Raw genomic sequence first — 16,356 nt, forward strand, 5'->3', positions numbered from 1 at the left:
CTTTACATATTTCTTAAGACATAATCTCACTATGTAGTTCTTCCTGGAATTCACTATGTAGACCAGGCTGGATTAGAACTCAAAGAGATCCACCTGTCTCTCTCTCTGCCTTAGTGCTGTAACTAGATAGAGGTGTCTGTACTGCCATACTTGAGATATTTTTCTTAATAAATTTCTATTTTGAATGGGGCTATAGAAATGACTATAGTCTACTTTTTGAGCTAGAATTTCACTCTATAGCTCAGTCTAGCCTCAAACTTCCTATATAGTCATGGCAGGTTGTGTACTCTTGATCCTATACTCAGCTTTCCTAGTACTAGGATCACAGTCATGCCTCTCACGCCTGGCAAATAACAATATTTTAAGAACACATGCAACCTCATATAGATGATACAGTTGCTAAAACTACTAATTCATGATTATTTGATTCACTAAAACATTTAATCATCTTCATTGATTATTATCAGACATGAACTATGATAAATTTTGAAAAATATCAGTTTCTTTAAAAAGTAGAATCTAGCAGGGGTAATCAACATATATAAATAGTTAACAATTCAACTTAAGTATTATAACAAAATCATGTTAATAAAGACTCTGATATTGAGATGAAAACATGGTTTATTTATTTTTGTGGAGCTGGGAATCAAATCTAGAGCTTCCTATAGGTTAGGAAAGCCCTCCATCAAATTTGAGTTCCAATTAATTCTAGCTAGTTTGTACTGAACCTTCAAGTAAGATGTCAGTAGGCAAAGAGGGGAGGCAGAAAACAGTCAAAAGAAGAAGCAAAGGGCAAAGCTGTACGTTTGTGTGGTTCATATTTGTAATCTCAGAACTTGTGAGGCTGAGGTAGATCAACTGCAAGTTCAAGGCCAGGCTGGGTACAGAATTGAGACCCAGTATCTGAACAAAACAAGAGGACAAAATAGTGTTAATGATAGGCAAAGGAGTAAAAAGTGGCTAGAACTTCAGGAAGAGGATACTAGAGAAACAAAGAGCTTTTGTAATATCCTACTAAAGGAATTTAAATTTTTCTCCTATAGGCAATCTGATATCATTGAAGCATTAAACAGGAAAACAAAGGGCTGGTAATTTATTTCAATGTTCAGTTCTGTAATTCTTCAATTAAACAATAATTACCATCCTATATTAAAGATATAAAATGAGTTCTTAAATATACCCAAATATAGAAAGCACATTCCTCACAATTACCTCTGGTGCAACAAAATTTGCGGTATAACAAGGAGTCATAAGAAGACCGTTTTCTGCTCTCAACTGTTTTGCAAAGCCAAAATCACAAATTCGAATAGATTCTGGATTACCAGATTCATCCACATAAAGAATGTTGCTAGGTTTCAAGTCTCTGTGAACCACCTAGTTGAAATACAAATTAGAGATTTATGTTAACACAATACATTTACTCACTGAAATTTCTTTATTCTCATACTGTCAAAAACTGTACCTAACAAGCTGATGAGTGCATTATCCTAACACTATAAAATGCTCATCGGCTAGGAGTTGCACCTAATTGGTGAGCTTCAGGCCAGTGAGGGAACCTGACCCAAAGGAGACAGATGGTATTCCTGAGGATGACAGCAATGTTGTCCTCCATAATCTATATGCATGTGCATATGCACCAAAAACACACAAAAATACTTAAGAAAATCTTTGATCTATACCTTAAGTTTATTTTATCAATTAAAAAATGTTAAAAAATAAGCAAAATTTTCTCCCTATGATATTCTCTCCTCCTCTTTATTTCCCATTTCTCCCTTCTTCCAGACTTCATTCTTTAAAAAATATTAGTATTTTTCTTTTCTTTTTTTATCATCTACTAAAATTTGTATGCAGGAGAAAACAACGAGATCACTTACTTAGCTGAGAACTTGGCTTTACTCGTTTATGTGGATTCAAACCACCATTCTCGTTTTCTGCTTATAATTTTAAGAGGGCCTGGTTTCCAAGGATACACAGTGCTATGTTTTACAGGTCCAAAGATCTTATTAACTTTTTCTTGAAAAGCATTAACAAATTAATATAAGTATGCTAAGATTTCAACGTACTTCAGGCTCAATACAAAAGTTTTGTGTAAAGGAAAAGCAGGATAATAAAGCTCATTACAGTTTTCTATTACTTTTATATTTTCAATTTTATCTTGAATAAAAAAGAATGTGTATATGAATATATGTGTGCATAAATTATGCTCAAAAGACTTACCCCTTGTGCATGAAGATACTCAACAGTTTTGGTTATAGTAAACAGGACAGCACTGGCCTCTCGCTCTGAGAAAAACTTCTGTCTAAGAATTTTATCCAGCAATTCACCTCCTTTCATAAGTTCTGTTACTACATACACATATTTTCCATCATCATACACCTATAAAGTTTAAAATAGAAACAAAAATTATTTGAAGCTCTATGCATGTCTCTAAATTACTCTTAAACATACTAAAGATGAGTGACTATATTAAAAGAAATAAAAAATGCATATTAAAGAAAAATTTGTGAAAAACCTGCTGTGGGAGAATGCTTCTGTACACTGTAAAGATTTGTCACTCATATTGGTTTAATAAAACTCTGATTGGCCAGTAGCCAGCAGGAAGTATAGGCAGGGCTACCAGACAAGGAGAATTCTGGGAAGAGGAAAGGCAGAGACACAGAGAAAGCAAGATGAGAATGCTTTATTGAGAAAAGGTACCAAGCCACGTGGCTAAACAAAGACAAGAATTATGGGTAAATTTAAGTTATAAATGCTAGTTAGTAATAAGCCTGAGCAATAGGTTTATAATTAATATAAGCCTCTGTGTTTATTTGGGCCTGAATGGCTGTGGGACTGGGTGGGGCAAAAACTTCTGTCTACAAAACCAATACAGTTCTGGAGATTATGTTAAAGAGTCATTTACAGTGAATAGTTTCACATTTAATATGACTTAGTTAACATTTTTTTTTGGTTTCTTAAGACAAGGTTTCTCTGTAGCTTTGGAGCCTGTCCTGGAACTAGCTTTTGTAGACCAGGCTGGCCTTGAACTCACAGAGATCTGCCTGCCTCTGCCTCCACCTGGCTTAGTCAACATTCGTTATGTAAGACGAATTATTCTGAGAAAATAAGAGTTTTGCCAACATCTAGAGAGATAGCCTTTGAGTCTATGTGTGCACTAGCAGCAAGAGAGAGCTGACTAATTACTTGGGAAGTGGATACTTTTGTCAATATTCAGCTATAATAAAAGCCACAGGAGAAAGAGTTATCTGGATATCCCAAGTAAAGAATACCTCATTTGTCCTGGTGGTGGTAATGGGCATGAAAGGCTTCCTGGGAGGAAGCAGCTTGTAGCAAAGTCTTAGTTGTGGCAGTCAACTAGGTAAATAAAGGAAATGATATTCCTACTTCAGGATCTACACATTCAAAGAGCACTAGTAGAAAATGAGGCATGCATGCTCTAAAACGTCTACATCCCAAATAAAGCATGGCCAGAACATAGGGTGTGTAAACAAATATTAAAAACTGCTAAAGAGTGCTGGGCAGTAGTAACGCACACCTTTAATCCTAGCACTCAGGAGGCAGAGACAGGTGATCTCTGTGAGTTTGAGGCTAGCCTGGTCTACAAAAGCTAGTTCCAGGAAAGGCTCCAAAGCCACAGAGAAACCCTGTCATGAAAAACGCAAAGAAAAAAAAACTGCTACAGAGGAAGGCAGGTGGGAGGACAATTTAAAGAGCCTTCAAGGCTGGGAGGTGGTGGTGCACGCCTTTAATCCCAGCACTTGGGAGGCAGAGACAGGCCAATCTCTGAGTTTGAGGCCAGCCTGGTCTACAAGAGCTAGTTCCTGTCTCAAAAAACCAAAAAAAAGGAGTCTTCAAAAAGACTAATCAATCTTGAATATTGAGAGTTACATGCTCAAATTCACATGCTATAAGCACTAATGTTAAAGTACATTATTTATTCATTTTGGTTTTTTTTTTGAGACAGGATTTCTCTGTGTAACAGTCCTAGCTGTCCTAGAACTAACTCTTATAGACCAGGCTGGCCTTGAACTCACAGAGATACTGCCTGCCTCTGCCTCCCAAGTGCTGGGATCAAAGGCGTGCACCACCACTGCCCAGCAATTTTTTTAAAGCAAAAGCAGAAAATTAATTACATATTTTAAAAGTTTTATTATTAATTTTTAAGATTTATTTTTAAGTATGTGTATATTTGCACATGAATGTGACTGTTAGTGCCTAAGTAAGCCAGAATCATCAGATTTCCTGAAGCTGGAATCACGGGTGGTTGGTTGTAAGCCACCTGATGTGGGTGCTGGGAATTGGACTTAGGTCCTGTGGGAATGCAACAAGTGCTCTTAACTGCTGTCTCTCTAGCAATCAGTATTTTTTTCAAATCTACTTTTTATATTTTATTTTTTACGTTAATATAAAAGGTAATGGGTTTCATTAATGAATTTTCATAAATACTGTTTTGTTTTAAACCAGTCCTCTTCCTCCAGTATGTTCCCTTCCAATCCCCTGCCCCTCTTCCCCTACAAGTCTCCTCTTATGATTTCATGTCCCCTTTTCAAATCTCCCTTAAGATATCTTTATCTAACCTCTTATGGTCACCTTTCTAGTTTCATGACCTATATATACCCCCACTTGTATACACACACACACACACACTCTGGGATCCTCATATGAGAACTATGCAGTATGTGTCATTCAAAGTCTCGGAGACTTTGCTTAAGATAATAATTTCCTCTTTCATCCACTCAAATTTACTTTCTAAGCTGACCACTCTGAAGTAAGCTTTGTCTACCACATAGTATTTGAAAAATATCCCAAATATGAGTTTGACAACTGCCTCAAGTGATCTTTGTTAAAGAATCTACTTACATCCTTTAGAGTGATGATGTTTGGATGCTGTCCATAGCGAAGAAGAATTTCAATCTCTTCTGTTGGGTCTCTCTTGCTTTTATCAATTATCTAAAAGGCAGACATTTTAAATGAAATTTTATGAGCATCAACCTTCAATGTTTATAGTTATAGACCTTAGGTATCATCACATGTAAACACTGTACATATAAGCCATTTACCAGTCAGTAGTAATTAACTACTTAGCCAGATTGTTTCATTAGAAAACTAGTCTTTATATAGATGGCCAATAAGGCTAACCATTTGACACATTCCTACTAGGTCACTACAAGGCAAGTTTGTAGTAAATTTGGGACTTACTGAAAACTCAAAAGTATCAAGAAAAATTATCAACAATAAAGTTACCATATCACTTTTTTTCTACCCTTGAATTTATTTCTCAAACATTTGAGAATTGAACTTCTAATCTCCTATCAATACAGATAATTTACAGATGCATGAGTCTGCAATCCCGTCATTAGCTTACTGAATGGAATTTGCTTTTTTTTTTCCAAGATAAGGTTTCTCAGTATAGCCCTGTCTGTCCAGGACCTACCTTGAATTCGTAGATCCACCTGTCTTTGCCTCCTGAGTGCTGGGATTAAAAGTATGTTAATAATAAAGCTCTTTAAAATATTAACATAGCCTTTTAACTCTTTTATGTCAGTTGCTTAATTTTTTTCTGAATGTTTTAGTATGTTCAAGTACTATGCACACACATTTTAAAATTATATGTGAATAGGTGTTTGCCTACATATGTATATCTATCTGTGTACCACATATATGTCTGGTGACCACAGAGGCCAGAAAGGGTGTTGGAGTCTCTAGAATTGGAGTTACAGATGATTGTGAACTCCCATGTGGGTTCTAGGACTCAAACCTAGGTCTGCTGGAAGAGCAGCAAGTGCTATCTTTCTTATAAAAAATGATTTTATTTCATGTATGTCTACCACGTATGTGTACGAGCCCTCGGAGATCAGAAGTGGGTGTTTGATCTCCTGGAACTGGAATTATACACTACAGTGAACTACTTATGTGGGTACTGGGAAACAAACCCAGGTCCAATGCAAGGGAAGTCTGGCCTCTTAACTCCTAAACTATCTCTCCAGCCCTAAGTGCTATATTTATTTTTAATTTATTTATTTATTAAGGATTTCTGCCTCCTCCCCGCTACCGCCTCCCATTTCCCTCCCCCTCCCCCGATCAAGTCCCCCTCCCTCATCAGCTCGAAGGCAATCAGGGTTCCCTGACCTGTGGGAAGCCCAAGGGCCGCCCACCTCTATCCAGGTCTAGTAAGTTGGGCATCCAAACTGCCTAGGCTCCCCCAAAGCCAGTACGTGCAGTAGAATCAAAAACCCACTGCCATTGTTCTTGAGTTCTCAGCAGTCCTCATTGTCCACTATGTTTAGCGAGTCCGGTTTTATCCCATGCTTTTTCAGACCCAGGCCAGCTGGCCTTGGTGAGTTCCCGATAGAACATCCCCATTGTCTCAGTGTGTGGGTGCACCCCTCTCGGTCCTGAGTTCCTTGCTCGTGCTCCCTCTCCTTCTGCTCCTGATTTGGACCTTGAGATTTCTGTCCGGTGCTCCAATGTGGGTCTCTGTCTCTGTCTCATTTACAATCTGGGCTTTGTTTTATGAGTCAGGGTCTCATGGACGCTAGACTGGCCTCAAACTCACTATTCAGCGAGGGTGACATCCCCTGATTTTTCTTGCCTCTGCTCCCAAATACTGAAATGACAGGAACTTGGCTCAATTTTGGCTTTCAATTCATTCAAAGAGTAGTCTGAAACAAATTTTGTGGTCTTTATGTTCAATTTTCATCAGTTTTTATATGTTTTTAAGACAGATTCTTATTTTGTAGTCCTGATCAGCCTCAAAGTAACCCTGTAGCTCAGGCTGGCCTCACAGTGCCGGCAATCATTCTAAAATAGGCCCTCAGGACATGTTTGATGTGTTTATGGAGGTAAGACACATTCCTAAACTGCCTATCAAGTATACCATTCCCTTTTTCTCTTGAATGTTAGCAATCTGAAATTTCCATTCACTTTAGACTTCAATAAGAACAGTATACAGCAGAATAGCATGTGAAATGCATTTCTAAGTTTCCTCATTGTATTTGATAGAAAGTTTCATGGGCATTCACGCCTCTTTAAAGTAATCATATCCAGTTTTACATAGTAATAATAATTTGTTACTCTTTCCCTAACTAAACAGGAACTCTTCATACTTATTAACTACTGTGAAACTTTAGGAATTACTTTAAGTGGAAAAGGATAGATGACTATCATAAAAGGCAGAATTTGAATATGCTTGTTCATTCATAGCTAAAGGTTTAAAATTCAAACTTTATCACAAAACTAGATGCTCAGATTTTGGCCTGGATACTTTTGTCTTAAAATATCATATGAAATTAAAATTACTAATGATGAGAAATGATAATGGTTCTTATTCTTTTAATGGTTCAAAGATTCATTTTAGATATAAAGAAAGGTATGAGTATTTTCACCAGACATAATACAAAATTTGCACATAGTTTTCAGTAATTCCCTGATACTCTGATCATAAAGTAGGAGCTATTCCTAGTATAGGAGTCCTATTAAAAATCATGAGGTAGAAACTGGTGCTTCTCTGATCTGACTACAGAGCTATCTCCATCTTGTTGATTTCAGCAGAATGGGATCCCATGATTCCAGATTAAGATCTCTGAAGATCACACAGCCAGGCAGTGCAGTGGTGGTGCGAGCCTTTAATCCCAGCACTCCGAAAGCAGAGAGAGGCAGATCTCTGTGAGTTCAAGGCCAACCTGACTACAGAGTGAGTTCCAGGACGAGCTCCAAAGCTACAGAGAAATCCTGTCTCAAAAAACAAAAACAATAAATCAAAAAAACAAAAACAAACAACAAAAAAACCCAATTTTTGTGTGGGTGGTGGCGCACACCTTTAATCCCAGGACTCAGGAGGCAGAGGTGGGCGGATCTCTGTGAGTTCGAGGCCAGCCTGGTCTACAAAGCGAGTTCCAGGACAGCCAAAGATACAAAGAAAAACCCTGTTGTGAACAACCTAAAAATAAATAAATAAATAAAAATAAAATAAAAATCTTTGAAGATCACTAACCCTAAAATTTAAATTTATCTTCAATTTATTTTATTACAAAAGAGAAGAATGTATTTTATTTTAGGGAGGGTCTTTTCATACTGGCTAGGTTAACTTCTAACTCATGATTCTCCTGCCTCAGTCGCCTGGGTGGTTAGATTATAGTCAGGTGCACGCACCTGGGTTGAAGAGTGTAATTTTTAACTCACACTGACATGTATGATTAAGAATTCTAAGAGCTGCATTTTAAATCTAAAAATATTTACCTTCACTGCAAACTCCATGTTTGTGGCTTTATGTATACACCTCTTACAAACGGAGTATGAGCCAACACCAATATCTTCTTTCACTTCATATCCATCAGTAAATTGAATACTGTTCCTATGTAATTGCTACAAACAAAATCAAAGGTTGATAAGAGAGCTCCGTAATGTCTTTAATGCATTTTTATAATCAAGGAATATTTTACTAAGCATGTATTGCTGATATTATTACTAATACAAATATTAATAAAAATGTTATTTATAGTATGTGAAATAGACCCTTTGAAGGTACTTATATTAATAAGAGAAATTAATATGTAGAACATAAAAACAGAAATAATTGATAGTTCATCTATACTCTTATCTTCGATTTTAGCCTCTTTTGTTTTTGGAGACTATCATACAATATATTTTGATCATAGTCTTTCCTCTCCCCAAACTTCTGCCAGACCCCATATCATTTCATGTTCTTTCTCTGTCTTAAAAAATAAGCCAAAGAACACAATACAAAAAATCAGGAACACACACCTCCACCCTTCCATGGAATCTGATTTGTGTTGGACAACTACTCTGGAGCATAAAGCCTGTCCTAGAGTGTAGTTGACATACTCAGTTTTACTCTATTGAAAAATACAAACTTTCCTTTTTCCAGCAGGTATGAGTTGCAAATAGGTTCTTGGCTAGGGGTGGAGCTTTCTGTCTACTTCTTTCTCTATGATTTTGTAGGGCTTGAGCTTGTGCTTATGTGTGTGTGTGTATAATTTATGCATGTGTATCTGTATGTTACATGTTTCGGGGGCGCTAGAGGCCAGAAGAAGGTATTGGATTCCTTGTTGCTGCAGATACATTGTTGTGAATTTCCTAATGTGGACAATGGGACTTAAACTCAAGTCCTCTGGAAGAATGGGAAGTTGTTTTCATATTTCTAGCCCCTGGGCTCTTTCCCTCCTCAAACAACTATATGCATTTAGAGTATCTTTAAAAATGGATGGAAGTTTGAGACCTCTGTTACATAAGAAAGCTCACAAACACTTCAGAGTAGGGCTGAGGGTGTGACTCAGAGATAAGATAGACTGTCTATCGTTGCTTGAGGATTTGAGATAAGACAGACTGTCTATCATTGCTTGAGGATTTGGGTTAAATTCCCAGCCCAACACCAAACCCCACCACAGGCAATATAAAACAAAAACAATTTAAAACAGCAACTTATTCACTGAGCAAATTCAACAAATTCAAGCATTGATGATATCCAAAAACAATTTAATTTTTCCTAAAAAAATATTATTTTTTCAAAAGGCTAATTAAAACCTATAATTTAAAAGATGAATTAAAAATTTTCAAAGTATTTTTAGTTTTCAAAACAGTAACCACAATTATGATGTATATTATCTCAATATGTACACAATGAATAATGATCACACAGGATAAACTAAAATTATCTTCCTACAATACTATGACAAAAAGAAGGGAATCTCATAGTTTATATTCCTTTCACAATATTTACCAGTTTAGTTTTCTGTTGCTAACACTCATTCCCACATACATGCATTTAGAAACTAGGTTCTGAAGTCTTTTACCTACTTGTTTGCCCCAAATCTGATAATCAATCATATAAAGGAGTAAGGGTACTATGCTAGATAATTTTTTGTTAACTTGACACAAACTAGAGTTATCAGAATAGACAAAACTTCAACTGAGAAAATGCCTCCATTAGATTGGTCTGTGGGTATGTTTGGGGGAGATTTTCTTGATTAATGCTTGATATGGGAGGGCACAGCCCATTTTGGGCAATGCCATTCCTGAGTGGGTAGTCCTGAGTTGTATAAGAAAGCAGACTGTGCAAGCCAGCAAGCTGTGTCCTTCCTTGGATTCTGCTTCAGTCTTGCCTCAGGGTTCCTGCCTTGAGTTTATTTACTGCTTGTATTTATTTAAGTTTTACTGGCATCCAGCATAGCACATTTGCACATAAACTGTCTATAGTTGTATTTTTTGATAGTTTTATAATGTTTTTACTTGATGTTACTAAGCAGCCAAGACTGGCCCGGATTTAACTCTGCAGCCCCTATCAACTGAAACTGATCCTCATGCTGTAGCCTCCTGAATGTTAGGATTACCCAAATACAAGTGGCACCATGGCTGCTTTTTTGCAACAATGGCAGTGCTGTAAGAGTAACTGTAAGGATAGTTGACAAAACCTCAGATGTTTGTTTTCTTACTTTTTATAATGTGTGTTAAGCAGGCATCATGGGTTTATAGACCTCAGTCTATTATAGCTGACCTGACAGAGGCAAGGGATGAAATATACTAGGCCTAATAAATATTTTGAAATATAGAAGAGGGGGCAACAAAATAGTGATGTTTATCTTAGTTCTCTTAGAATTTCACTTTCAAATCACATATAGGTTCATGCATCCTTTGCAATGATATATAAAAGAAATTTCTCTGATATAAATGATTTAAAATATGTTAAGGGGTTCATTAAAGTCAGCACATAATATCTAATCTTATTATTCACATACTAAAAGATATCATAACATATCAAATTCTGAGTTATTGAGACACCACTTACCTGAACAATTGAATGCACACCAACTGTCTGCATGTCTTGGCTTTCATCATCTGAGGTAATAGCAACAAAACTAAACCCCCGAAAAAGCTGATGTGCATTAGCACTAGGCGGAATGCCAGGCGAATCTAAAAAGAATGAGGAATTACTAAGAAGAATCTTTGGAAAATAATTTTATATTTCAAGATACGATCTCTCTGTAGCTTTGGAGCCTGTACTGGAACTTATGCTGTAGACCAGGCTGGCCTTGAACTCACAGAGAGCTACCTGTCTCTGCCTTCCAAGTACTGGGATTAAAGACATGTGCCACCCCTGTTCAGCCTGAGTCTTTGGAAAAATATTTAAGGGACAAACAGTTGACGTTTTGAACTTTCTCTCTTACGCTAGAGTTGTTAGTTACCGGTATGTGTACATATACACACACACCTAGGTACCTCTTGCTGTCTAGAATACCTCAGTGAGGCAGTGTATTAGATCTGTCCCGATTACCTATTGCAACCATCAGCCTACTAATCTGTTGGGGAATATTATTTTAAGGTATGTTACTTTTGTTTATGCAGCATTTGTTTAACCCTGTGAAGCTGTAATACTTTGCCTGTGTAAAACACTTGATGGGCTAATAAAGAGCTGAACAGCTAATAGCAAGGCAGGAAAAAGGACATGTAGGGCTGACAGGCAGAGAGGATAAACAGGAGAAATCTGTGAGGAAAGAGACGGAGCAAGAGGAGGAGAGGAGGATGCAAGGGGCCAGCAACCCAGCCAGCCACAGAGTAAGAAGGAAGATAGACAGAAGTAAGAAAAGGAAAAATTCCAGGGGCAAAAAGTAGACAGGTTAATTTAAGTTAAGAAAAACTGCTAGAGGGCTGGAGACATGGCTCAGTGGTTAAGAGCATTGCCTGCTCTTCCAAAGGTCCTGAGTTCAATTCCCAGCAACCACAATGCTGGCTCACAACCATCTGTAATGGGGTCTGGTGCCCTCTTCTGGCCTTCAGGCATACACGCACAAAGGATATTGTATATATAATAAATGAATAAATATTGAAAAAAAAAGAAAAACTGCTAGTTCCTTGGGCAGCTGAGGAGAGGGAGCCTGAAATGGCCCTATCCTATAGCCATACTGATGAATATCTTGCATATCACCATAGGACCTTCATCTGGCGATGGATGGAGATAGAGACAGAGACCCACACTGGAGCACTGGACTGAGCTCCCAAGGTCCAATGGAGCAGAAGGAGGGAGAACATGAGCAAGGAAGTCAGGACCGCGAGGGGAGACCCACCCACTGAGACAGTGGGGCTGATCTATTAGGAGCTCACCAAGGCCAGTTGGACTGGGACTGATGGAGCATGTGATCAAACTGGACTCTCTAGGAGGGCTGACTGAGAAGCCAAGGACAATGGCACAGGGTTTTGATCCTACTGCATGTACTGGCTTTGTGGGAGGCCTAGCCTGTTTGGATGCTCACCTTCCTAGACCTGGATGGAGGGGGGAGGACCTGGACTTCCCACAGGGCAGGGAATCCTGGCTGTTCTTTGGACTGGAGAGGGAGGGGGAGAAGAGTGGGGGGAGTGGGGAGAGGAGTGGGGAGAGGGGAAAAATGGGAGGTGGGGAGGAGGCGGAAATTTTTTCAATAAAAAAAGAAAAAGAAAAACTGCTAGAAATAAGTCAAGCAAAGACTGGGCATTCATAACTAAGAATAAGCCTCTATGTGCGATTTATTTGGGAGTTGGGTGGCAGGTCCCTCAAAAGAGCAAAAACAAACAACACTAATCTACTCTCAGAGCCTAGAAAAGAGTTAATGTTGTTTGAAGAACATAATAAATCAATGAATTATTGGGCTAATGGTATTTGAAATTAAAGTCATCCCATTCATTTTATTAAAACAAGGGAAATTTTCTTGATCTGTGCTGTCCAATATTGTAAGTAACCACATACAGTTACAGAGTTTTTGAAATGTGTCTACTTATGATTAAAAAACTAAATTATAATTAAATCTATCAGCAACACATGACTTATCATACTAGACATCACAGTCCTACATCATGATCTACCAATGGCTCCACATTTTTATTGGCTGGGGTGGGGGGAAATGCAAGGTTGATATACAGCAAATCAAGGAGATTCAAGGAAAAGATTTTCTGATTGAACCAGAAACAAATACCCACTGCCTTATATTTGAGTTCTCATGTTTTCTCTTTACCTTTGGGAGTTTTTGCAGTAAACTCAGGATCAAAGTAAAATGTATCTTCAGGCCTGCCAGTTGCAGGCTTAAAAGGTGGGTGAATTTCTCTTCTATACAGTTTCTGTTGGAAACAATGAAGATTTAGACACGGGTTGGCTTTTTTTTTTTTCGAGACAGGGTTTCTCTCTGTGTAGTCCTGGTTGTCCTTGAACTAGCTCCGCAGAACAGGCTGGCCTGAACTCACAGGAGATCCGTCTGCCTCTGCCTCCCAAGTGCTGGGATTAAAGGTGTGTGCCACCCCCTCATGGGTTAATTTTTAAAAATAGTTCAAATTTTTCTTTTTTTATTTAAAGTAGTTGAGAACCTATAACCTTGGAAATGCTCCCATGAAAAGTCCCTCGAGTGTGTCTTCAGCCTGTACTTACATTCCAGTCTATTGTTGAGAAAAATGAATGTCTTTTAATTTCTTCAACTCCATCTGGTCCAGCACCTATCAGAAATTGACTGGTTAGTAGTTTTAGTTTGAGGACAAACATGCACAATCATTCACACTTTTTGCTTTGACTACTTATGAATATATAATAACCCCATTAAAAAAATAAATATCCACCTTCCCCTGAAAAAACCCACACAAACTTGTAGCGGCGTAAATGAATGCAGACAGAGTGTAAAAATATATATATAGCTTTAATGTAGAAATAGACTTACAGAACCACCGTTCCCGCGGAGACCAGGAAAGCAGAAGCGAGAGGTCGGAGCTTGCTCGCCAAATTTATAGGCAGACATTAGCCCGAGGCGAACACGCCCCTTAAGGGGCGGGACTTATCCCTACATCTCCCCTTTTTGTCTAAATAAGACAGAACTAAACCAAATACAACTACATACAATAACAACAAATAATAAATACAACAAACAATATTGAGAACAAAAGCTTTGCTAAACATTCTATCTCAAGAAGTCCAAATAATGTAAAGAGTAACTACAATTATATAATCTTCAACTCAGTCAAAAATCTGAGAAGGGAATAAACACTACTCAACAAACGAGATATATCCAAAATGTGCAACAATTGACAGAGACAACTGACTACCTGGGCAATCACCCAAAGTCTCGTTTGCAACGTTGAGTCAACCAATTTTGGCTAAGGCCTAACATAACTGACATACCATTATTAAAGGCAAGGAACTTTTCAAAACTATCTTACCCTGTCTTGGCAGGATATGACAGTCCTGTTTTATCCATTGATGCACACTCTGCGTCTGTGTCAGTGGTTGAGGTATGGGCATTTCTTTGCCCAAAGGCCAGTTCTGCCAAATAGAAAGGCTCCAGATGGAGTGTTTTTGGTGCTCAACATTCTCTTACTAACAGGCTTGGAATTGGAGAGGGACTGAGCCAGAGTCCAACTTCAAAACCAGCTTTATAAATTTAGAAATATGGTTTAATATTACTTACACAACCCATTCAGTTGTCTTGATATTTCCTATTGGGCAGGTATTTTTCCATCTGTCAGTATCCAAACATCCAGGGTCCCTTGAATTTCTCAAAGATGAGTGTTTTCCTGTGGAGATAAGAACAGAACCCTGCCCCCATTCTATATGTTTTTCTTACCACCTGTATGAATATCATCGTTGTGGATGAGTTGTCATTTCACCTTTCCAAGAGGTTTCTCCTCTTCAAATCAAAACTTTATTAATTTTGATGGTATCCACAATTTTTCTTCTCCTGTGGAAACAAGAGCAAAACCCCTTCCCCAACGTAGCACATCTCCTGGCTTCCACTGAGAGGTCAGCACGTCTTTGAAATAAATCGGTTGATTTAGTTCAGCAGACTTTTCCATTATCCAATGTCTTTCTGCTGCTGTCGTTCCTTTCTCATTAGCGTTAAGAAAATTCAAGGTTAATAAAGCATTATGTAATCTATTTCTGGGGGTATTTTCAGTCCCTTTCTGTTTGTTCAGCATATCCTTTATAGTACGATTTGATCTTTCTATAACTGCCTGACCTGTAGGATTATTTGGTATACCTGTAATGTGTTTTATATTATAATAATCAAAAAACCGTTTCATTTTCTTAGATACATATGCTGGACCATTATCTGTCTTTATTTGCGCAGGTATACCCATGATGGCCATAACTTCCAATAAATGTGTGATTACTGAATCAGCCTTTTCTGAGCTCAGGGCAGTAGCCCATTGAAAACCTGAATATGTGTCTATGGTGTGGTGTACATATTTTAATTTGCCAAATTCTGCAAAGTGGAACACATCCATCTGCCAGATTTCATTCCTTTGGGTGCCCTTTGGATTAGCCCCTGCAGGCAGTGGCGTTTGGTTATAGAAAGAGCAAGTAGGGCATTTCTTTACAATCTCCTTAGCTTGTTGCCATGTAATTGAAAACTCTTTCTTCAAACCTTTGCTATTAACATGATGTTTTTTATGAAATTCAGAGGCTTGTAGCACACTACCAATCAATAATTGATCAATTTCTGCATTACCTTGTGCTAGAGGACCTGGCAGACCCGTATGGGATCGGATGTGTGTTATGTACATAGGGCAAAGCCTGTTCCTGATCAAATCTTGAACCTGGAGGAACAATGAGGTTAGTTCAGTATCATCAGGTATAAATTCAGCAGTTTCAATATGTAAAATAACTCTTTCTGCGTATTGTGAATCTGTAACTATATTAATAGGTTCTTTAAAATCCCTTAGCACCATAAGAATGGCATATAATTCCGCCTTCTGGACAGAAGTATACGGACTTTGTTCCACCTTATCCAAGTCTTCTGATTTGTAACCTGCCTTCCCTGATTTATTGGCATCAGTATAGAATGTACGGGCTCCAGTTATTGGAGCATCACGGACGATTCGAGGAAGAATCCAAGAAGTTCTCTTTATGAAGTTAAGCCTCTTGCTTTTTGGATAGTTGTTATTAATGTCTCCCAAAAAATTAGCACAAGCTCTTTGCCATGGTTCATTATCTTCCCATAATTTCTTTAGTTCATCAGCAGTGAAAGGCACTATAATTTCTGCTGGGTCTATGCCTGCTAGTTGACGAAGTCTCAGCTTGCCTTTTATAATTAACTCAGAGACTTTTTCCACATAAGTTTTCAGTTTCTTACTTGGTTTATGTGGTAAAAAGATCCATTCCAAAATAATATCATCTCTCTGCATTAAAATTCCAGTAGGAGAAATTTTTGATGGTAGTATGACGAGAATACAATCGAGCTCTGGATTCACCCTGTCCACATGTGCCTGTTGTAATTTTTCCTCAATCATTGTCAGTTCCTTTTCTGCTTCAGCTGTTAATTCTCTGGGACTGTTTAAATCCTTATCACCATCCAAGGTTTTGTTCAAATGAATTATTAGATCAGGTGT

The 16,356-nt window shown here is 37.9% G+C and overlaps 1 protein-coding gene across 1 annotated transcript in view; it reads right to left on the reverse strand.

Moving 5' to 3' along the window:
• The window catches only part of LOC121441298 (ribosomal protein S6 kinase alpha-3-like), a 140,654-nt gene that overhangs the window by 14,457 nt on the left and 109,841 nt on the right, over positions 1-16,356 (reverse strand). The window contains exons 12-18 of the mRNA XM_041642436.1: positions 13,409-13,473; positions 13,002-13,104; positions 10,805-10,929; positions 8,239-8,364; positions 4,861-4,950; positions 2,218-2,376; positions 1,213-1,374 (exon numbers count right to left, since the gene is read on the reverse strand). Of these exons, the coding sequence (XP_041498370.1) occupies positions 1,213-1,374; positions 2,218-2,376; positions 4,861-4,950; positions 8,239-8,364; positions 10,805-10,929; positions 13,002-13,104; positions 13,409-13,473 (830 nt within the window). The remainder of the gene's footprint in view (positions 1-1,212; positions 1,375-2,217; positions 2,377-4,860; positions 4,951-8,238; positions 8,365-10,804; positions 10,930-13,001; positions 13,105-13,408; positions 13,474-16,356) is intronic.

This window comes from Microtus oregoni, unplaced genomic scaffold (assembly GCF_018167655.1).
Source record: "Microtus oregoni isolate MIOR12 unplaced genomic scaffold, Mior012 000074F_ref0000038, whole genome shotgun sequence".
Lineage (NCBI taxonomy): Eukaryota > Metazoa > Chordata > Mammalia > Rodentia > Cricetidae > Microtus > Microtus oregoni.